At 43.4% G+C, this 24,934-nt stretch overlaps 1 protein-coding gene across 1 annotated transcript; it reads right to left on the reverse strand.

Moving 5' to 3' along the window:
• Positions 1-130: 130 nt before the first annotated feature.
• Positions 131-17,845, reverse strand: LOC123348381 (vomeronasal type-2 receptor 26-like). The gene is made up of 7 exons (XM_044985899.1): positions 17,616-17,845; positions 13,546-13,837; positions 9,622-10,479; positions 7,288-7,515; positions 6,766-6,892; positions 4,523-5,402; positions 131-167 (listed from the first exon to the last, which is right to left on the reverse strand). The coding sequence occupies exons 1-7, from the start codon at positions 17,843-17,845 to the stop codon at positions 131-133; spliced, it is 2,652 nt and encodes an 883-aa protein (XP_044841834.1).
• Positions 17,846-24,934: the final 7,089 nt, after the last annotated feature.

Genomic DNA, 24,934 nt, shown 5'->3' on the forward strand with positions numbered 1-24,934 from the left:
CTTAACCACCATGAATTTATCCAGTTCTCTTTTAAACGCTGTTATAGTCCTAGCCTTCACAACCTCCTCAGGCAAGGAGTTCCACAAGTTGACTGTGCGCTGCATGAAGAAGAACTTCTTTTTATTTGTTTTAAACCTGCTGCCTATTAATTTGGTTGCCAACGATGCTGCTGGATGCTGTTTGGAGACAAGCAATTTCTTTGACCTGGTGCGATGTGTTTATCTGTTTTTCTCAGGCTCAACATGCCGTTGGAAGATTCTGACTTGCCATGTGAATTCTCTAACTGTGAAACAACTTAGCCAGACAAGATGGGAGAGTCGCACTGATGCTTTGAAGCCTCTTCACTATGAACTTAGAAACATTTATGATGCATTAATTGAAATTTCTGATAATACTACCTTTATTGGATCATTTGGCAATACGAGACGTTCAGATGCAGAAGCTCTTGCAAATGGCCTTTCCAAGTTTAAATTTGTGACTTCACTCATTTTGTGGTATAATATCCTTTTCGAGATTAACCTCACTAGTAAGCAGCTTCAGGAAAAGAACTTGAACATACATTCTGCTATTCAAAAACTGCAGCAAACTAAAAATATTCTGGAGAAATTCTACACTGGTAGATTCTCTCGAGCTTGCTGAAGAAATAGACTTTCTGACAGAATTTGAACCAGAACCGCTCGCCGTCAGCAAAAGAAACAGCAGTTTTTGTATGAAGAATGAGAAACACCCATTCAGAACCCAAAACAAAGGTTCAAAGTGAATTTCTACTTTGCATTCCTGGATACTGCTATTCACTCAGTTGACGAAAGATTTCAACAGATGCAGCAGCTAGAGTCAGTATTTGACTTTCTATATGAGATCCACAGCTTGCAAAAGAAAACAGCAAAACAGACAAGAGAATTTTTTATAAAACTGGAGTTGGCATTAACTCATGAAAATTCAAAAGACACTGATGCTATAGATTTGTGTAGTGAGCTTCAGGCTTTTTCAAGATGACTTAAGAAACATTCCACTCCTGAAGAAGTACTGAAGTTTGTTTGTGAAAATAAACTCACAGACAGTTTTCCAAACATTTTTATAGCTCTTATGAATTCTTTTAACTTTGCCAGTCTGTAGCTATTAGGGAATATAGCTTCTCAAAGTTAAAATTGATAAAAACATATCTGTGTTCAACAATGGTGCAAGAGAGACTTGTTGGACAATGTCAATAGAGAATGAAATAGCTGGAAAACTTGATCTAAAGGAACTAGTGACTGAATTTTCAAAACTTAAAGCAAGAAACGTCATGTTTTAAGAGCACAGAGTGTTTTTTATTTGGAGTTTCAGAGTAGCAGCCATGTTAGTCTGTATCCGCAAAAAGAACAGGAGTACTTGTGTTAAAGTTCATTGAAGAGTTTTCTTATTTCTTTTTGTATTGGATGTAGTGATAATAGCAGGTAAAGCAGGACAGCATAATGGATGATTTTGGATTTGTAATAATAAAAATTATAATTAACATTTTTAATGAATTTTTATTTGAAATTGGACTGAAATATCATCTAGTTGTTGTGTACAAATCTATTCTGAAAATTTCGTGTCTCTATTTCATCTGATCTCAGAAACATTGGATGGACAGATGGACAAACTGAATATTAAAGCCTCTGTTTAAAAAAAAAAGCTTAAAAAATATTAAAAGGAAAAAAGGGGCAAAATGTTTCTCAATTTACCAAAAACCTCAGCCTAGATCCGCCTTTGGGGTTTGGGGCCTAGGGCCAGGGCCGGCTCTGACTTCTTTGCTGCCCTAAGCAAAAAAAAAAAAAAAAACACAAAAAACCAAGGGCGCAGGGCGGTTGGAGGCAAAGCCAAAAAAACCTCCAAAAACGACAGGGCCCAGGGTGGCCAGACCCGGCACTCAGCTGATCGAAAGGAAGTCAGGTTCAGATCCCTCAATTTAGAATGGCGGATATGGGCACCATGAGGTGTACAGTGCGGTAATGCAACCAATCACGGAGAAGCCGGCAGGAGCCCCAAGAAGAGTTCTCTTTTCTTTATGAAGGGCAGGGCAACCTGGAATGGGTTCGCCCCGAGAGAGGGGCCTGAGCCTTGGGAAGCATTGCAGTTCCAGCAGCATCTGGTGAGCTCTCGCTGGCCCTCGACAGATAGTGTAAACCTCACGTTGCCTGTACCCATATCCACAGCAGATGTCCAAGGGGAACAGCGTCTGGCATGTCAGAACAGTGTAGGGAAGGGAAGTTTGCAGGCTGGATTGGGATAAGGATTAGCTCTGAGGGCTGTGTCAGTTAGGTTGGGATGTGTAGTGGGGCTGAGTACAAGCCATGGCTGGATGACCTGTTCTCCTGGACGTGAGCTGGGCACTTCCTGAGGGTGGCCTAAACTGCCGTGGGCATTGGTCAACTTCTGTGGCACTGGAGGGGAAGCTGGGGGTTGCTTCTGTCCTGGCTGGCACCTAGCCACTGATTTAGAAATGTAATTAACATAAAGGGCTGTGTTTGGTGCTGATGCAATGTGATTTCTCCCTTGGAGGCCTGAGCAGGTAGACTGGGAGGGCAATCACCCCCTTCCAGCGGCCCAAGCAAGGTGAATGGGGCCTCTATTCCAACCCCATGTGTCTCCTTTACCCCATGCCCAATGCCAGGGCCTCCATTCTAACCCCATATGTCTCCATTATACCCCTCCACCCGAGGGGCCTTTTCTGTAAAAAGAATCTGAAGACCACATCTAATTTTTGAGGTCAAGCAATATAAATATGGCACAATAGGTAATGTACTGTATTAAAGGCTTGTTGTGTTGAATAAAAAATAATTTACATGCTCTTTTGTGTGTTTAATTAAATTCCAGTTACCATCCTAATGAAAATTATGAGAAAAAAGTTGATTAGCTAGTAAATAAGCAATATATCATTCACCATTTTCTAACACACTAAAAAGGGTAATTAATTAATAAGAATCTGAAAATCTGAAAAACTATATAATTGCTTAAATAAATGTATGTGGTCATAGCATACTCTCCTAGGTAGCAAAAAAATGTACTAAATCTAGTGTTAAGGCTCTGTTTAGCTGTAAATCAAGTGTATTGGATTTGAAAGCAGGGGACTACACCGCCCATCAGCCCCCTGTCCACTGCATATCCCCTTCTCCCTGGCTACGCAGGGGCTATGATTCCCATCACCCCCCTGTACATCTCCTGTCCCTGGCCAGGTAAGAGCAGGGCCGCCCAGAGGGGGGGCAAGTGGGGCAATTTGCCCCAGGCCCCGGGCCCTGCAGGGGCCCCCATGAGAGTTTTTCGGGGCCCCTGGAGCGGGGTCCTTCACTCACTCTGGGGGCCCCAGAAAACTCTCACGGGGCGTGGGCCCCCACAGCTTCTTCTGCTCCGGGTCTTCGGCAGCAATTTGGTGGCAGGGGGCTCCCGCTGTGGGTCTTCGGGGCAGTTCGGCAGCGGGTCCCAGAGCGGAAGGACCCTTCGCTGCCGAATTACTGCCAAAGCAGGGTCCCCCTGCCGCTGAAGACCCAGGCCCCCTGAATCCTCTGGGCGGCCCTGGGTAAGAGGAAAAGTCCTGAAGCAGGAGGTGTCCAGGCTCTGTTTGGTAGTGAGAGCTACATGGCACCAGGAAGCCCCAGGAACTGTGGATAGAGCTGTGAGTAGAACAGTCTGTGACTGCTGCACATCACAGCTGAGTGAAGATCTGTGTGGGATTTATGGGACAGCAGTAATGGCTGGGCAGGGATCCAATGCAGAAGGGCTCCAATGAGAGACAGAAACTGATCCTGGCTTGGAAACCTGCAAACCTTTCTTTGCTTGAAGGAAACTGGACTGGAGAAGACACCCCAGGAATTAACCCTGAAGAGCCTTGGCTCTGGACTGGCCTGCCAGGGACCCAAACAAGAATGGCTATTCCTCCCTTTGAAATGTAATTGTCTGAGCCTCTGTGCTTAGGGGATCTGCAACCTTCCCCTCTCCTGCCAACCCTGGTAAAACACCATTTCCCTTAGCCCACTATCTGAGGGGTTATCGGGACCCACCAGGGTTAGTGCCTACAAGGCCTAGCTGCTGAAGCACTTACAGTGCTTTTCTCCGAGACACAGTACACCGTGCATGCTACTAGCACCGTAAGGGTTTCTGGAACAGAGTTACCCCAGTAATTACACAAGATTGGAATTCATTTTGAAGATCTGCTCTACTTCAGGTTATTTTGGGGGAAATTCTATGGCCTGTGTTCTGCAGGAGGTCAGACTAGATGATCACAATGGTCCCCTTTGATCTTGGAATCTATGAGGTGTGTCACTGAGAACCCAGAGCAGAACATGTCACTAAGAAACACCTACAAAATAAGGATTAAATTTGTTACAGTCCAATTTATTTTAGCATTTGGGGTCTGGCTGGGAATCTGTAATAAACAGGGCCAAATTCACTCACACACACACACACACACCACGACAAAATTAGTGAGTTAACTGGCGAACTTTCATCAAATGGGGAGAAGTTCATAATTCTAGTGTCCCAGATTTGGATTTCCTAGCTAGCTGCTCCCTGGTGTTCAGGTCAGGCCTCAGCACAATGATGTAGCACTTGGGGATGAAGATGCAGCCCAGTAGCCCAGCGCTAGAAGCCAAGATAGAGAAGATCTCCACAGCCACCATGTATTTCCCCTTGGTGCTCAGGTAAGTGGGGATGAAGGAGACCCACACGCTGCAAAACACCAACATGCTGAAGGTAATGAACTTGGTCTCATTGAAAGTATCAGGCAGCTTCCTGGCTAGGAAAGCAACCGTGAAACTGACAATGGCCAGGAAGCCCATGTAGCCCAGGACACAGTAGAAGGCGGTGTTTGACCCCTCATTACATTGCACTAAGATGTGTCCAGCCTCCGATTTCATGTCCAGGTCTGGGAACGGGGGAGCAGTTCCCAGCCAGACAGCGCAGATCCCAACTTGGATAAGGGAACAGGAAATGATGATGGAGCCGGACAGTCTTCTCCCCAGCCACTTCCTCATGCTGGCTCCTGGTTTCGTGGCCTTGAAGGCCAGAACCACAGTGATGGTTTTTGCCAACACAGAAGAAACAGAGACAGAGAAGATGACACCAAAAGCCGTTTGTCGGAGAAGACAGGTCACCCGGCCAGGCTGGCCAATGAATACCAAGCTGCAGAGGAAGCAGAGCAGGAGGGAGAAGAGAAGAACATAACTGAGCTCCCGGTTATTGGCCCTCACTATGGGAGTGTCCCGGTGCTTAATAAACATTCCTAGCACCAGCCCTGTGAGAAGAGAAAATAAAAGAGCAAAAGAAGCCAAAACAAATCCCAAAGGTTCTTCATAGGAAAGGAAATCCATAAACTTGGGGATGCATTTATCTTGGTCCTTGTTTGGATACTGATCTTCTGGGCACCTATCACAATGATCTGCATCTGAAAGAAACAAAATGAAACAAAACAAAATGTAACTCAACTTAATGCAATTACACTAGGGATACATTTCACCCAGTCAGCTCTTACAGCAAAGATGAAACACAGGCACTGAAGAAAATTATTTATGTCTGATATTACATAAATACATTCAAACTGCAACATGCATACATTCAGGGTGCAATTATATGATATCAGAAATCCAGTCTGTTTTGACTGCAAGATATCACAGGTTGCACCATGTTGTTTCTGTCTGTTGAGGGGATGAGCAGAACTCCTAGAATCAGGTTGATGTTTTAAATATTCAGGATTATCTATTTTAAATTCTCTTTTAGCGGTGATTCTAAAATATTTGCTTAACATTTGTTATTTCTATGAACAGTCCTGCCAGTAAATTTATATTTGGGGAAACAAATACTGAAGTGGGCTGAACAGAGTCACAGCAAAATATATTCACAGGTAGAGCTAGTCAGATATTTTCCATCTAAACCATTTTTTCTGTAGAAAATCTGATTTCTGAAAAATTGAAATAAAAATAGTAATTTTAACTAAATTTTCAATTTAACATCATAAATTTTCTGGTTCCAGACTTCATCTCCCAAGATGCACCATGGCCTTGTGACTCCTATGGTGACTGAGTCAGAGGGAATGCTACAGTGCATCATGGGAAATATAGTCCAGCCAAGGTTTCTGGCCCCTGGGATAGAATGGGGATATAAATTATCTAAACTACAGCTCCTATGAGGCACCAGGAGGATGGAGAGTAATATAGATTCAAAGCAAAATGAAACATTTCATTTCAGGTCATTTTGACTTTTTTTAAATGGATATTTTCATTCGGTTTTGATATTTCAAATTCATTGTCCAAATTTTGGATGAAAACAAATATCACAATACTGGAATTTTCCACAGGAGAGAAATTAAAATGTTTCAATCAGGTCTGGTCACAGCTAATTCTGTGCACAATTCCCCCAGCTCTGCCCTTTTACGGGGGGAGGAGGGGGTAATTCTGTTATGTTCACATCATACACACAGTGAAGTTAGATACCAAGCTAAAATACTTTTTCAGGAACGTTGCGATGTCATACAACCTTATTTCTTAAATTCTGGAACTTTAACAACACAAGAACCAAAACCAGGGAGAGACAGAGCAGGTTGCTCCTTAAAGCAGAGAGAAACAACCCACTGCAGAGCAGCTTCTAGAAGACTGACTCAGATCACACACGTTCTTACCGTGCCCAGAGCCCCCTAGCCTGCAAGAGCAGGACCAGGACTGGCTCTCCCATAACACAGACAAACTTAAAATGATAGCTTGAAATTCCAACACAGTCCTCAATACTCTGCAAATTCCTCAGGAGATACCTACCTGTCTGGTTGGAAATTGTCCCTTCTGGGCATGGAACACAGTTATAGCAACAAAGTGGCTCCCCCTCCCGAACTGTCCTAACATATCCAGGATGGCAGCTGTCAGTGCACCTGGACCATGGTACTGTCTGAACAAAAATAATAGGAGTAGGTTAACAACAGTAGAACATTATTGTGGCTTCTTTTGTCTCTTCTCTGAAAGGAAGTGTGAAAACCAGGGAAAATGTGTTTTATTAAAAACCCAATTTCTCATAATAATGTTTTTTCAGTATTTTTTTTACCAGCTTTAATTCTCAATATATGTCCAACAATTTTGAGTGTGATCAGGGAACACTGACCCTATATTGAATATGGAGGCAAGGGTTGCCTTATATTCTTGATGCTTTAAATTCCTCCTGTACAGGGTGTGCCTCTCTGTTACAGGCACTCAGTGTTATGCAATGGGACTCCCCCGTCAGGCAGGAGAGATCTCCAAGGGCCAGGACTGTAACACTCCCCCGTCACAGCTGCAATGATTCCCCACCTGATTGAACCTGCTGTTCCAAACAATGGCTGCTTCGTTAATGGTGAACTCTTGGCCGACAGGAGCCCGTGGGTCCACGTGACCCACTTTGACTTTGATGAAGGAATCGTTGGGGAAAACGATCCAGTTTAAAATGTCGTATCCAGCTGATGATTCACCATTCTCATCGAAATACACTTCGTCCCCGGCACTGTTGTTAAATCGGACATTTTTCAAAAAAGGATGGAGCTAGATTGAAACAGAAATTGGCAGGCATTACAAAATGCAAGAAATGGCTGCCAATGTCCTGAATCCATCAAAATGCAATTTACAAACTCCTGCCTTTGGAAGCTTATGTTTTCTGTTTTCTCTGGGAGAGGATGACTTTGTAAATTAAGTGATTTATGGAGCTAACATACTCTGAAAATTGAGAGCGTCCACATTTTTTAAAAGTAATCTGTCAGGGTTCCATCCCCACGCTGAAGTCTGGGGTAAAGATATGGGGACCTGCATGAAAGACCCCCTAAGCTTATTCCTACCAGATTGGGTTAAAAACTTTCCCAAGGCACAAATTCTTCCTTGTTCTTGGACAGTATTGCTGCCACCACCAAGTGAGTTAGACAAAGATTCAGGAAAAGGACCAATTGGAGTTCCTGTTTCCCCAAAATATCCCGCCAAGCCCCTTCACCCCCCTTCCTGGGGAGGGTTGAGAATAATATATCAACCAAATAGGTAAACAAGATGAGCACAGACCAGCCCCTTGGGTATTTAGGACACTAAAAACCAATCAGGTTCTTAAAAGAAGAACTTTATTATAAAGAAAAAAGGGGGTGGGAGGAAGCACCTCTGTAAAATCAGGATGGAAGGTAATTTTACAGGGTAATAAGATTTAAAACACAGAGGATTCCCCTCTAGGCAAAACTTTAAAGTTACAAAAAACCGGAATAAACCTCCCACTTAGCATAGGGAAAATTCACAAGCTAAAACAATAGATAATCTCATGCAATTCCTTGCTTACTTACAATTTTTGTAATCTTAGATGCTCATTTCACGTAGGGGTTTAGGAGATTTTTTTTCCTGCCCTGGTCCCTCTCTGGCTGGGAGAGAACAACAAAGAGAGCACAAACAAAAACCTCCCCCCCTCAGATTTGAAAGAATCTTTTTCACTTATTGGTCCTTTTGTTCAGGTGCCAACCAGGTTATTTGAGCTTCTTAACCCCTTACCGGTAAAGGAGAGATTTTATGCAGCCCTTAGCTGTATGTTTATGACAGGATCGCTGTGCCTTTTGAGTTCTCCGGTGAACTGAAAATCTCCTTGCTTTTAAGAGTCCAAGTACATTATGGTACCTTAGAGACTAACAAATTTATTTGGGCATAAACTTTCATGGACTAGAACCCACTTCATCAGATGCATAAAGGCCATGCATCTGATGTAGTGGGTTCTAGCCCATGAAAGCTTGTGCCCAGATAAATGTGTTAGTCTCTAAGGTGCCACAAGGACTTCTCATTGACTTTGCTGATACAGACTAACACGGCTACCACTCTGAAACCAAGTATATTATGTGGATCTGGTCAGGAAATACAAATTTTTTTCCCATGGACAATTTAGATTGTTTGTTAAAAATCTCCAAGTTGTAAATTTTTTGGCCAAAAATCACCTAAAACTGAACGTATTCCATTCAAAACTGCCAAAAACTGATTTGATTTTTTTCCTGGGGTTTTGGTTGACATTTTTCAATTACGGAATTTTTGATTTTCCAACAAAATAAGGGATTTTTTTGACAAAATGTGGCACTTTGCACAAAAAATGTTATTTGGTCAAAAACAACAATTTTAGGCTGAAAAGAATTGCAAATGAAAAATTTTGATGACCCTATTATTATATACGGAGGGCCAGATTTTTAAAAGTATTTAGGTGCCTAGTGGGATTTTCAAAATCATGTAGGTGCATTACGTGGAGTGGCACATCAGTTCTGGTAAAAGGCACCTATTTACTTTTGAAAAATCCTGTAGGCACCTAAACAGCTAGAAAAATCTAGCCCAAAGAACTGAATTGAGAAGCAATGCACAGAGAGCATTCAGAATGATTTCTTAAGAGTTTGGGAAGCTCCCGGCACACAGTGAGCAGTGAGCACTTCTGCAAATAAATCATTATAAATATTTTGTTTAAAAATATAAGTTATTCAGCCTCATTCAACTCCCACTTTCAATAGTTTATGATAAAATTATTAATTATTATTATTATACATATGAGAAAAAGTCATACTGAAAATTTTGACACACATTAAATAGAAAATCTTGGTGCAACATTAATGCTGAAGCTCTTATTGGAGCTTCCATGAGTACAGACATTACCTCCCATGGCTGGATGTTCTGAAGCTCCAGCCGATGTCCTTTTCCCGTGGCTTCCTTTTTGGATTTGGATGCGTATAGGGCATGTAGAGCATGTGCCACAGCATAGACACCATTGTAGATACTGTAGCTCTGGCGTGACATTTTCATTTCAAAATCAGAACCCGGCAGGCTTTCCAGTTCCTCCTTCCCTGAGCAATTTCTCCCACCCTTTATTGTCAAGCTACTATATAGAACCGAACAATTAAATACAGTGTGCCAAAAACGCTGAATAAAAATATCTCCTTGGGGTTGGTAAGGGTTGAGGGTGCGGAGGAAATCTCGGAATCCTGGCACATCCTCTGTATGTACTGCGAAGGACAAGGCACCATGGAAGGGCTTTAAAGTCCACCTATTCAAAGCAATATACGATGTGAAATCCCACTGAGCTGTCGTGATCCAAACCTTCCCTATCGGTATCAGTGCTGTTTGATAGCTTGCATGTAAAAACAATTTTAAACCTAATAGGGAGTCTGTGTCACCATATACAACAATCACCTCAGCCTTTGTCTGGGTGATACTGGAATATAGCTTAAAATGTTGCTCTCTAAATGCGTGGTCCATCGAAGAGGAAGGCACATGAGGGGCCCGTTCTGTGAAGGCAATACAGATGCTGTTCTTAGTAAGCATTGGCTTCAAAGTCTGCACAAACTTTTCTCCACTGTCATCATCCGAGGCGATGAGGCCAATCCAGTTCCATTTGAAATGCTGCATTAACCGAACCAATCCTAGCGACTGAGGTATCTCATTTGGGACCATCCGGTAAAAAGAAGGGAACTGAAATTTATTACTCAGCATGGCATGGAATGAGCCATAGCTGATCTAAAAGAGAAAATATGTTGATTTGTAGATTTGGGCAAAATCTAGAATTGTTAGAAAATGTTTTCTTCTCTCAGTAGAGAAAAAGTTCTATGCAAATAACAGGGTTTTTTTTGACTATCTAAAACTCAACTTTTTTAGTAACCAAAACCTGAAAATTTCAGCCAAAACCAAAGACAAACAATTCAGCCAGAAAACCCATATATTTTATTTCCAGGTTTCTGTGTTCCTAATGAAAACTTGAATATTTTCAAGGAAAGTAAACACTTTCTTTGAAAGTTTTCTTTTAACTCAACCCCAGTTTTCTGTACAAAACCACCAAACTAAGCAAACAAACTTTTCAACAGAAAATTTCCAGCTAGCTCTTCTGAAATTTCAGATCTGAATTTGCTTCATGTCTGCCTGAGCTTCTTCTGCATTGGCTTCCCATGAATATTCTAGGAGAGAAGATCACTGGATGCAATGTTTCCCAAAACAATAAATTGGGGCACATTCAGAAAAGGTGACTTTTTAACCTGTAAATGTGATTGTTTGCACCAGAAACTTGTTTCTCAGAGTAACACTCATGCAATCACTGAACCTATGGGTCCAAAACCAAGTAATGTATCTCAAATTTTAATACTGTAGCCCATAGAGCTAACTTAAAGGGATTTTATGTAGCATTAATGCAAGAAACCTACAGGCCTATATCCTGTAAGACATTAGTTTAAGAGTCAACGTACGGCTTTGAAGCCTATGAGCTTTAGCACAAGTAAGTTGCCCCAGAAAAAAAGGATCTAGATGACGACTGGCAGTAGCCACTGAGGCAAATTGAGCATAGGAGGAGGCAGTTCCCAGAGTGTGGGGGCACTGCTGAGGGGTAGCACCCCAAGGAAAGGGGCAGTGGGGTCCACAAGGAACATGGAGCAGGGGAGACACCAGCTATTAGGGGGCACTCTGAGGCTGAGGAGCTAATTCCTGAGACAGCCAGCATGAGGCACCATGACAGCAAGTGCTCCCTCTGTTTGGATATGAAGATAGCCTATCTCCTAGAGCTGGAAGGGACCTTGAAAGGTCATCAAGGCCAGCCCCCTGCCTTCACTAGCAGGACCAAGTGCTGATTTTTGCCCCAATCGGTCCTCTCAAGGATTGAACTCATAGCTTTGGATTTAGCACGCCAATGCTCAAACCACTGAGCTATCCCAGAGGCAGGGTTGAACCCTGGAGGAACACCAGCTGTCGTCCACCAGTCAGTTTCCATGAGAAAGGAGTGAGTATGTGTAAGATAATGTGCAGGAGACCATCTTAATTCCGCATTATGGCTACCTTCTTGTTTGGTTGGGAATATTTTGGTTTTCACTAATTATGCTAATAAAAGTACTTAAAGCTTTGCTTTGCCTTCAGTGTGAGTGTTGTCATTGTGCAGGGGTCCCCAGTCAAACACTGAACTTAATTATGTAGTGAATGATTCTGGGACTAGAACCTATTCAACCTCAGAAATTTAATCAGTGACTAATTGGAAATTCTCAATAGTCATAGAATCATAGACTATCAGGATTGGAAGGGACCTCAGGAAGTCATCTAGTCCAACCCCTTGCTCAAAGCAGGACCAATCCCCAACTAAATCATCCCAGCCAGAGCCTTAAAAACCTCTAAGAAAGGAGATTCCACCACCTACCTAGGTAACCCATTCCAGTGCTTCACCACCCTCCTAGTGAAAAAGTTTTTCCTAATATCCAACCTAATCCTCCCCCACTGCAATGTGAGACCATTACTCCTTCTGTCATCTGCTACTACTGAGAACAGTCTAGATCCATCCTCTTTGGACCCCAAGCAGCTATCAAATCCCCCTTCATTTTTCTCTTCTGCGGACTAAACAATCCCAGGTCTCTCAGCCTCTCCTCATAAGTCATGTGCTCCAGCCCCCTAATCATTTTTGTTGCCCTCTGCTGGACTCTTTCCAATTTTTTCCACAATACCATCAATGCCATCAGTAACTACTCAGCGAACCAGGCAACAATACTGAGTAACTACCCACATTCTGATAACAACCTTAAGTCTGACTCACAAGATTCACGTATGATTTTTTTCAACATCAGGGCCAGTTTCACCCTTGGCTAGAGATGCAGCCACATAAAGAAAGCTGTAGCAATGGGACCTGATGTGAGTCCTGGAGCTGCCTTGAAAAGGGAGTTCACAGAAGCTAAATAGCAAGCGGACATTATGGAGAATGCGAGATTGTTTTTAATACTCTCATGAACATTATGCATGAATCAGTTTACCCACCCACACTATATTGCTGCCCACTCAGTGTTAATTTCCTCCCTGACAGAGGCACTTGGAGATGTGATATATGCCCTTCTGGTTGTAATCAGCACAGAAGAATGGAGTACCCTTGAGAAACACAGAAGACCGAATGATCAAACATTAATTTGAAATCACTGAAAGCCCAGGCATTCTGAGTATAGGGACACATCATGGCTGGATCTGGAGACAAATGAACCAAATGTGAAGAGATTGGTTGTTAAGATTTGCTGCTGCCCAGGGCAGGGGGCCACAGGATCAGAGAGAACCAGATATTAAGATGGACTCAAGTAAAGTATGGAAAGTTGGGGCAATTGCTTCTGCCAATATAAATTCAAGCAAGCTTGGTTTTTCCATGCTGATTTAAGGACTCTCAAAGGTTGTGTTCCAGTGGACTTCTAAATGCTGGCTTTTTACAAAAAGGCTGTCCTGGGTCCCTGCACCTAGCACTGTTTGCATTGCTTCCTGAAGGGGTAGATATCTCTAACAGGAGTCCGAACTCATTTGGACTCACTGGAAACCCACAGAGAGAAACAGGTCCTGGAGCCCGGTGGTCCAGCCTTGGAGTTGTAGAACTGTGGGGCTTACCTTTGCACAAAGCTATGCCTAGGCTTGTGTAGAAACTGGGGCACTGAACTCCCTCTAAATCCATGACAGATGTGTCTTCCTGTTCCCCAACTCTGTCTCTGATGCCATTCCTCTGAGGTTAATAAAGTTACACCAATGGGAACTTTGCCCCTGTCTCACTGAGCTGTGAAACCCTTCTATACCTCCCCCACTCCTTACCTGTGGGATCTTGTAGATGCCTAAGATGCTTGCCATCTGGATGGACGTTTCAGACCCGAGCCCCCCGATGACAGCTGACAACTTGTCCTGGGTGTCACAGTTGTAATTCGGGATCATTAGGTACCTGGTGGATAGCAGGGTAAAAGAGCTCTCGTAGGTCTTCCTGGGGCTGAAAAAGCTCTCATAGATGCGGAAGCCCAGCGTGATGTTGGGTAACAGCTCAGGATCCTGGTTAATCTTGTTAACGGCAAACACCAAGGCCAAGACATGCTGGTAGTTCTTCGGCACCAGCCTGCAATGAGATTTAAATGGTGCAGAACGTGCCTGCTAGGTGACAGGAATGATACAGAATTTTACACTCCATGTGTTTCTGAGCAAGGACAGCTATTTCCAGTCTCAAGTCTGAGTCATACTTGTGCCCAATGCACTGCCACAATGTTAGAACATAAGAACGGCCAGATTGGGTCAGACAAATGGTTCATCTAGCCCAGTATCCTGTCTGCCAACAGTGGCCAATGCCAGGTTCCTCAGAGGGAATGGACAGACCAGGTAATCATCAAGTGATCCACCCCCTGTCACCCATTCCCAGCTTCTGGCAAAGGCTGCCAACTTTTGAGGTGTTATTGTGAGCCCTACAATATTGAGAATTTTCCTTAAAAGTCCCAGCTGCAGAAATCAAGTGATTAAGTGACATGCACGGGTTTCTTTCTTTCTTTCTTTCTTTCTTTCTTGAATTAAAGGCTAGATTTTTAAAGGCGTTTTGGGATTTTCAAAAGCACCCAGGTAACCAAATCCCATCGATGGAGATGGGAGCCTAGATGCTTTTCAAACTCCCATGAGACACCTAAACACCTTTAAAAATTTGGCCCAAAGTGTGTAGCCCTCATAGATGCAGAGAAAAGCATTAAACCCCATCCCAAGGGAAAACAAAAGGCTCAGAAACCAGAGGACAAATAAAATTTAATCTAATGATTTTCCAGCAAATTTCAGGATTTTTTTGAGGCCTGACTCATGATATTTGAAGGTGTGGGATTGACAGTAATTCTCCCATTCCCTTAAGGGGAGCATTGCATGGGTGAATACAGCCATGGCACCAACAACTCACCAATACAATATCGTATCCAGCCTGATCCTGGGAGCATTGCTGTGACCTCTAAAGGGAGCATCTTTTCTTACAAGTGATTTGGGTCTGTCCCCTGCTGGAGCATTGGCACCCTGACCTTGTCTGTCTACAGAAAACCCATTCAGGCCTGGGTACATACAAGATTTAGTCCTCCAGTGGCTTAGAAGGATTGGAAAGAGACACTAACCAATCAAGAGCCAGCAGATATGTTAGGAACCTTTGCTTGCTTCATGCAGGGGTGGAGCTGGGCCAGGAGAGGAGTTCCAGAGGCCTAACCCAAGTACTGCGCCAAGCTGTTGCTTTCTGAATTTGCTTACAAATTTAAAGGCGCACCCAGCTCAGTTTCGAATATAACTATTAAAGGACTGACACAGATCGCACTGCCTAAATCATCTTGCTCTGTGTGGGCTGCCACAAGGGTTTTAGCAGACTCACTACCATCTCCCACCTAGACTGATCCCTCCCCGGTCACACTGCAAAGATATTTTCAGGGAGGCGCATCACAGAGCTCGCTTTCAGAGCCCATCTAGAACTGCCTGGCATTTCATAGACTCATAGATGCGAAGGCCAAGAGGGATCATTATGATCAGCCGGTCTGATCTCCTGAATAGCACAGAAATTCACCCAGCGATTCCTGCATCAAGCCCATTTTTTTGGGTTGAGATAGAGCACAGCTTTTAGAAAGATGCAGCCAATCTTTATTTAAAGCTGGAGAATCAGCTGCATCCCTTGGCAAATTGTTCCAGTGGTGAATTACCCTCACTGTAAAATATACGCTCCTTATCTCTAGTTTGAATTTGTCTATGGTTTCTGGCCACTGGATTTTGTTACACTTTATTCTGGTGAATTAAAGAGCCCAATACTATCAGGAATCTCCTCTTATATTCATAGGTATTGACTAAGTCACCTCTTTACAGAATTTAAAGAGACTGAGCTATATGGGAGGTTTTCAGGCTTCAGATCCTACTTGTAGCTCTTTTTGGAACCCTTTCCCATTTTACAACATCCTTTCATGAAAGTGGAGAGCTGAACTGGACAATAACAGACTCAGTAATGATGTATAATAACACACACACACACACACACACACACACACACACACACACACTTCTACTTAATATACCCATGCTTATGCATCCAAGGATTGCATTTGTTCTCTTAGCCGCTGCGTTGCTCTGGGAGTTCATGTTCAGTTCATTATCCATTAGGTCCCCTAATTCCCTCTCTCTAATCACTGATTTCCAAAATAGAGCCTGTATCCTATAGATGTGGCCTACGTTATTTGTTTCTAGATCCATGACTTTGCATTTAGCTGATCAAGTGAGGCCAGATTAACATAGGGGGGAAGGATAGACCAGTGGTTTGAGCATTGGCCTGCTTAAACCCAGAGCTGTGAGTTTAACCTTTGAGAGGGCTGTTGGGGATTGGTCCTGCATTGAGCTGGGGGTTGGACTAGATGATCTCCTGAGGTCCCTTCCAACCCTGACAGTCTACCATGCGACCCATATCTCTCTGTAGACCTGGCCCACCCTTATCACTACATACCAATCCACCAATTGCTGTGTCACCTGCAACCTTTAACAGCAATGATCTTTTAATTTTCTTTCAGTTCATTGATAAAGATATTTGTGTGCGGGACCCTACAAGAAATGCCCCCATTTGATTCTGATTCTCTATTTACAATTCTTTTTTGAGATCTGTCAATTAGCCAGTTTTTAATCCATTTTATACGGGCTACATTGATTTTGTAAAATGCATTTTAAAACCAAAATGTTTCATCAAATGCATATAGTTAAGTCTGAGTATATTATCACAATTCTTAAATTCATAGCTCTGTAGAAATCATAAACCCAATAGAGACTCTGGCTTTAAGACTTATTACAACAATATATAACCCATTAACTCTACTTTGCTCTATGGTTGCAGAGGTGTTAATTGCCCACTGCACTTTGAATGCTTTCTTGCAACATGTGTTTGTTCCACCTTGTATTTAGCTGTGACATTGATTACCATTCCCAGACCTGAAGAAGAGCTCCATGGAGCTGAAAAGCTCCAGAAGTCAAGCCTATAAAATATATTTCCTCCCTCACTTTGTCTCTCTTATATGATCTCAATACAGTTACCGTTGTCAACTAAATGTATAAGCTCTTAAAAACCTATATTAAGTTTGTCTGGCAAAACCTAGTTTCCATAAAACCATGCTGACTGGAACCATTTATGGACCATCTTTTAATCTGTCGTTGGTATCCTCCTGTTTCAGCCTTTCCATCATTTTGGCCAGCATCAGGCTAACAAACTGGGTTTGCCTCTTAAATTCAATACACAGTCTTAAAAAAAGAAATAGACAAGTTCATGGAGGATAGGTTCAACAATGGCTATTAGCCAAGATGGTCAAGGATGCAACCCCATACTTTGGGTGTCCCTAGCCTCTGTTTGCCAGAACCTGGGAGTGGACGAGAGAGGATGATCACTCAATGATTGCCCTGTTCTGTTCATTCCCTCTGAAGCACCTGGCATTGGCCACTTTCATAAGGCAGGATACTGGGCTAGATGGACCATTGGTCTGACCCAGTAGAGCCGTTCTTATGTACTTAACTATTGGTACATTTGGGTTTTTTGTTTGTTTTGTTTTGTCTCATTTTCCCCATTCCTCTGGGCATTCCCCAGCGTAGCCAGATTCAATAAAAAATCAAACCAAACATCAATCCCTCAAGAATTTCTTAACCAATTCTTTTACAACTATTTGATACAAGTAACATAGTTGTGCAGAGTTAAGAATATTTAACTTTAGCAGTCTCTAAAACCCTGCCTCGTTTCTGCCTGTAAAAAGACAATCTGCTCCCAACTACACCAGTTTAGATATGTAATATGACCTCACTTATTCCCTAATACTCAATGCATGAGATCTCACCCCTTTTGCCACATTGAACAATAAAGCAATACTTACATGAAGTACTTAATGTACCAAGGATGGGGAGGCTGCTGGAAGGACTCCAGGTCAAGCATTGAAATAACCTGAGAGAGGATCCCACCAATAATGTGGTCTCCCTGCCTATAATAGTCCGAGTGAGTCGGAAAGAGTTTCTTCATTAAGCACATGGGCATTCGGATCTTGCCGATGGCCCAAGGCAGCAGCAGAAGCAGCAGCAGCAGCAGCAGAAAGACGCGAAAAATCATTGTGAGACTCACAAAAATGTCAGGCCAAGTTAAAGCTAAAATGCTGAGTTCTCTGCACTCTCCCCTGTTACAGTGTTAGCTGTGGCATCAGCCTTATTAGAAACAAACACACACTGTAAGCACCGTACCTATCTAAATCTGCAGGCCCACAGATTCCAGCCTCAGCTTTAAATCTAAGGGGAAGCATAAAGCATCAACATGAGGCTATGACAGTGACAGAGCCCTGCCTGACCCTAGCCCAGACCTGAACACTGAGTGGCCCAGGGGTGTATTTGTAGTGGTCTTCAGCGATGGGTGCAAGGCATTCCCAGCTCTTGCATTAGACTCTGGTGTTTGTGTTATTGATTTTCCGTGTGGCCTCTGGACTCCACCAGGCCTGGGCAAAGAGGGGAATCGATCATAGTAATTTGCTAATTACAGGGTGGATAATCACCTCCCCAAAGGTCTGTGTCTCAGCACACAGCGACTCAGCTGGAGAAAACATGCTGGTGAGACCTCAGTGACACTGCTCTCCAGCCCTCAGAGGGAGGACTGGTGAGACCAGGCTGACCCATAGTGAGGAAATACTGACAGAAGAGCCAGGAGCCATTGACTCCTTGTGACAGGATCCTTTTGTGTCTATTCAGAGAGGTCAAATTGGATCAGTGCTCTGGCCACCTCGGTCTCCCCACATATCACTGTGCTGTACCTCAGAGCTTCCTAGCAGGGAGAGAGCCCACAGCCCTCTTTTCCAACAGCCAAGGCCTGGCTACTGGGGCTAACACGGGGTTTCCATCAGCTTGTGGGGCCTGTGGCACAAGGACAGGGAGCTCTGATCCCACGAACAGGACACACACACATTTAGCTGATCTGTTACAATATCAGACATTAAGCTTTCAAAGAGACACCCTCAGGGCAAACTGGGTCCCAAATTTAGTTTTGTTTTGGTTTTTTGTTTGTTTTTTCCCTGAAGCAACCTCAATAGAAATAGCTCTAGGATTTTTACTTCTCAGTGGTGGGGCCACAGGGCCACATTTTCAAGATATTTAGGTACCTAACAGAGCAAATATGTGCTTAGTGAGATTTTCAGAAGTACCCAAGTGAAATCAATGAGAGTTAGGCACTAGCCTGCTTTGGTGGTTTTGAAAATCCCACTAAGCATCTAAACACTTTTAAAAATCTGGCCTATGCCTTTCTTTGGGCACCTAAATACCACTGCAAATCTGGCCTGCGGTTTATTTCTTAAGGAATTGGCTTCCCTTGTGGTTCGGGCAACCTGAACATTGAAACATCCTGCTGATGGGTCCAGACTAGAAAGTAAAGCAGACCAGGAACAGAGATGAAGCTGGCACATCTGTTTCCAACAGAGGCATTTTTATGGGTGGGTGACATGGGCGCGTGCCAGGATGCCGTGGCCAGGCGGGTGCCGTCAGGGGCAGCTCTAGCAATTTCGCCACCCCAAGCACGGCGGCATGCCGCGGGGGGCGCCGCAGCTCGGGTGGACCTCCTGCAGACGTGCCTGCGGAGGGTCCGCTGGTCCCACGGCTCCGGTGGAGCATCCGCAGGCATACCTGCAGGAGGTCCGCCGGAGCCGCCTGCTGCCCTCCCGGCGACAGGCAGAGCGCCCCCCGCGGCATGCCGCCCCAAGCGCACGCTTGGCGCGCTGGGGTCTGGAGCCGGCCTTGGGTGCCGTGCTCAACCTTCCCTCCACACACACAGAGCCAGCCCAAGGCCCCTTTAAACCCCAAACACTGGGGCTGGAGCTGGGTTGGTGCAGGGCTGGGGGCTCCCTGGCCTGGGGCTCCTACTGTGCACTGGGCTCCAGCTGCTAGTCCCGGCTGGGCTCGGGAGGGAAAGGACTTTCTCTTCCCTTGCATGGTCATTCCCAGAGCAGGGTGGGACCCTCCTCCCGGAACCTCCTCCAGCCACAGGAAGCTCTGCATTCCCCCCATGCTTCCTGTCCCCATCACTCCCCAGTCATGGAGGGACAGGAGTTGCCCCCTCGCCCCTGTCTCCGCAACCACCATGCATCCGAACTCAAAGAAAGGACACCAAAAGTTCTCCCAGGACACCATTTTCCCTAAGGCCAGCCCTGATTTCCAGTAGACCTGTTCCAAAATAAAAAACAAAAACAAAAACAACAGTTTGCAAAATTTGAACAACTTCAAAATTGTGTATTTGTTGCTCAGAGTTCAAAAATATATTTCACAAAAATATTTTTGCAAAAAAAAAGTCTCCTTGAAATTGTCTTTTTGATTTCTCTGTTTGATTTCTCCTCCTCCCTTTCCCCTTTTTTGCAATAAAATGAATGATGTAAAGACTTTTTTCAAAGCCATTGGAGCAGAGAAACTGGACCCTCAGTTACTTACCACCCAGCTGTGGGATCTAACCACCAGGCGACAAAACCTCTCACGCTTTTTCCCCCAATCCCCAATGATTTTTTAAATGACCCATCCAAAGTGGAACAGTTTCAACAGGAGAGACTGAGGGACACCCCACCACCACCATCTCCAGATCAGAATATCCCATAGGACAGTGGTTCTCAACCAGGGGTCTGGGGCCCCCTAGGGCGGACAGTTTGCAGGTTTCAGACAGTTGTCCAAGCATGGTCAGTGTAAGACTCGCTGGGGTCCAGGGCAGAAAGCCGAAGCCCCTCCACACTGGGCTGAAGTCCAGGACTCTGAGCCCTGTCCCTTGAGGCTGAAGCCTAAGCCTGAGCAGTGCAGCTTCACGGGGGCCCCTGTGGCATGAGACCTCTGGCAATTGCCCTGCTTGCTACTCCCTAACGCTGGTCCTGGCTTTTATATTCAGAAAACCAGGTGGGCCGTGGAGTTTTATAGCATGTTGGTGGGGCCTCAGAAAAAAAGAAGTTTGAGAACCATTGCCATAGGCCAGTCGTGAGGATACTCAAATGACAAGTAGAAGGTCCCTATTCAAATCCTTTCTCCCTGTCAGATGAAAGGGATGCTTGGACCGGGCCACATCCCAGGTAACCGCTGGAATAACAGTTATGAAGGAGCCCCTCTCCAACTGCTCTGTTTATGAGTTTGTGTTTGGGTCCAGATCTGGGAGGTGACCTCTAAGCATGAAGATAGGGACACCTGTTTTCCACCAGTCTGTGAATCGCTCTAGACCTCCAGGTGCCTAGAGTGGGACAGCAGTCAGTGCGAATGTGCACAGCCAGAAACATTGGCATGTAGGGAACAGCTAGGTGCAAAAATCTAGGCAACAAGCAAATTTAGGCAACAACAGGGTTCAGCAGCAGCTGAGTGGGCTTCCTGTGAATCCCAGTGGGGCCTGCTCCAATCATTCCACTGTCATTAAATGATGATTAAGCAGCATCATTAATTAAATCAAAAATATAATCCCCAGTGGAGACGAGATTGCTCTAATTGGGATTGGGCAGGGCAGAGGAATTTTTTGAAAAGTTACAAAAAAGAACTAAAAGGTTTAGCTGTTCCTGAGGTAGGACCAAGTAAACCTACATCATTCCTGGCTGGCATTTGTCCAAAACCTCCAATGGCATGGATTCCATAACCTCCACTGGAAGACTATTCCAGCGCTTAACTACCCTGAGAGTTAGAAAGTTTATCCTAATATCTTCCCTAAATCTCCCTTGCTGCAGATAAGCCCATTACTAGTTGTTCTGCCTTAAGTGGACATGGAGAACAATTGTTCCCCGTCCTCTTTATAACAGCCCATAACTTATTAGAAGACTCGTATCTTCTTAGTCTTAGTCTTCTTCCCTCAAGAGTAAACATGCCCATTTGTTAATCTTTCTTCTCAGGTTTTCCTAAATCTTTATCATTTGTATCGCTCTCCTGTACACTCCCATGATGCCCATTCCATGTCCTCTTGTGGGCTCATGGTCTCCTGGAAGGTGCTTGGATATTGGAGTGAGGAATGTATTATAAGATACTATATAGAATTCCGTAAACGTCAATAGTATGATTTGCAATACATGATTGAGGAATTTGTGCTATCATTGATATCTTTCTTCATGAGTTATTTTTAATATCAGTGAGGCTGTTATGACATTTGTAAAGGGAAAGAGAGGAATGACAAGGGGAGGCGATCAGGTTTTCAATATTTAAACAAGATTTTTTCATGAAAAATTATGATTTTTTCCCCACCACAATCTTTCAACTGCCTCTGATCAGCAATGTTAATCCATGGTTAGGATCTAATATGGTTGGGGGGAATTTTCAAGAGTTCCCAAGCAACAGATTCAGGACCAGATTTTTAAAGGTGTCTAACTAGTGCGATTTGTGGAAGCATCAAAAACACATTGATTTCAATGGACATTAGGCACTTAGATATGTTGGCAAACAGGCCCAAAGGCAGTTAAGGGCTGCTGAAAGTCTCACTAGGTGCGTATCTTCATCTTTAGATGTCTAAATACTTTGCTAATTTACCCCTTAGCCACTTAGCACCAGATTTTAAAGAATCTGAATGACTAAAGATGCAGTGGGTGCATTGTGGGATTATCAGAATTGCCTGAGTGCCTAACTCTCAGTTATTTCATGGAATGCCAGGATTGGAAGGGACCTCAGGAGATCATCTAGTCCAACCCCCTGCTTAAAGCAGGGCAAATTCCCAAACAATTTTTTTAAATTTTAAAATCCCAGTTTCCTAAATGGCCCCCTCAAGGCTTGAGTTTATAATCCTGAGTTTAGCAGGCCAACACTCAAACCACTGAGCTATCCTTCCCAGCCTCCTACCTCCCATTTCAATGGAAGTTAGCCACTTTAGGCCAGATTTTTAAAGGTATTTAGGCAGCTTGTGGGATTTTCAGAAGCATTTTGTCACCTAAAACCCATGGTGTTTTATGAATACCCACCTGTGCGCAATCTGCAGCGTTTATGAGCCTCAGCTAGAAATCCCTGGCTCTTTCACTCAAACTATGGGCGCTTATGTTTTATATTATGGAGGTCCTTGGTTCAGTCCCTGGAGTGAGCCAAGATGACAGCTGTAACAGATGTCTGGTCAATTTTCAACTATAGAAGGTCCTGCAGGTCCTATAAATTGAAGAACAATAGATATCTGGGGCCCAGTGCCTTAGGCTCCTTTGAAATTCCCAATCCTTAGAAACAGGCTAGGAGTAGCAGGCATTAAAGCAGACAGCAATACTAAATAGCTCTGTGTACACATGTCCAGTTATTCTTGAGATATAAAAATCAGGCAGGTCTTACAAGCTGCTGAACAATCCAGATGAAAATCTGCTCCTCTGGCAGTAAAGACTGCTCATTGTAGACTCCAGCCACCGACCATTTCATTTCATCACAGTATTTCTTTGGCTATAAATTAGATGCTGGTTGTGTTTGCAAATGGAGTGTCTGTCCACAAACTGACACTGGAAAGGTGTGCAAAGCCTCTGCTGGTTAGGGTATGCACTCTTCCTACTTTAACAAAGTTAAGATCAGATTCTGACCTCTTTCAAAATGCAAGTGTTTAAATGAGGGAAGATTATTTCATTGGTGCACACAATGCCATTGGGCCTTGATTTCCAAAGATGTTTGCAATCTTTCTTGATTGTGGTGTCATTAAAATCTTCATACAACAGCTAGTTCTTGAGGAACATTTCAGAGAGGTTTGCTTGTTATCCCGTGAGGTCACAGTCCCCAGGGGATCTCTGTGATTGAACCTGTCACAACTCGATTAGAAAAGAGGGTATTATAATTAATGCTAATCAACATAGGTTTATGGAATATAGACCCTGTCAAACTAATTAGATATCCTTTTTTGATAAGCTTATAAGTTTGTTGCTAAATGTAATAGTGTTGATGTAACAGACTCTTGTAAGACATCTTTCTTTTTTTTGTGATATTTTGATTTAAAACTTAGTAAGATATTAAATGAACATACCAGACATTAAATGGATTAAAAGATGGCTAACTGATAAGTCTCAAAATATAATTGCAAACAGAGAAGACTTATCAAATGAGTGTACTGCTAGAGGGATGCAGTGGGAATAGATTTTTTGCCTTATACTAGTCAACATTTTTATTAATGATCTGGAAGAAGAAATAAAATCATTCACTGATAAAGTTTGACGAGGACACAAAATTTGAGGAGGTGTTAAACAACGAAGAGGACAGGTCACTGACACAGCATGACCTGGATCACTTGATAAACTGGGAGCAAGCAAACAATATGTGTTTTAATATGACTAAATGTAAGTGTATACATCTAAGAACAAAGAATGCAGGCCACCCTTACAGGATGGGGGACTCTATCCTTGGAAGCAGGGACTTGGGAAAAGATTTGGGGATGATGGTGGAGAATCAGCTGAACATGAGCTACCAGTGTGATGCTGTGGCCAAAAGGGCTAATGTGACCCTTGGATGCATAAACAGGGGAATCTCAAGCATACAGAGAGAAGTGATTTTACTTCTCTATTTGGCACTGGTGCAACTGCTGCTGAAATCCTGTGCCCAATTCTGATGTCCACTATTAAGGAAGAATGTTGGTAAATTGGAGAGAGTTCAGGGCAGAGCCATGAGAATGATTAAAGGACAAGAAAACATCAATCGTACTGATAGAATCAGGAAATCAATCTATTTTAAGAAAGAGAAGGTACAGTCTAGAACAGGGGTCAGCAATCTTTGGCACATAGCCCATCAGGGTAATCCACTGGTGAGCCGTGATTGTTTATGTTGACCATCCACAGGCCCCCTGCACCTCCCAGTGGTCTAGAAATACCTACATGGGGAACAAATATTTAACAATTGGTTCTTCAGTCTAGCAGAAAATTGTTGCTCTTGATCCAATGGCTGAAAGTTAAAGATAGGCAAATTCAGACTGCAAATAAGGTGAAATTTTAAATACACACATATATATATATATATATATATATATATATATATATATATATATATATATATATATATATATATATATATATAATTAACCTTTGGAACAACTTACCAAGGGTTGTGGTGGATTGTCCAACACTGGAATTTTTAACTCAAGATATGATTTTTTTTCTCAAAGTTATTCTCTAGGAATTGTTTACAGGAATTCTATGGTGGTATTATACAGGAGGTCAGATTAGATGATCACAGTGGTCCCTTATGTCCTCAGAGTCTATTAATATGTCAATGACTCTAT

The sequence above is a fragment of the Mauremys mutica genome, chromosome 13 (genome assembly GCF_020497125.1).
Source record: "Mauremys mutica isolate MM-2020 ecotype Southern chromosome 13, ASM2049712v1, whole genome shotgun sequence".
NCBI lineage: Eukaryota > Metazoa > Chordata > Testudines > Geoemydidae > Mauremys > Mauremys mutica.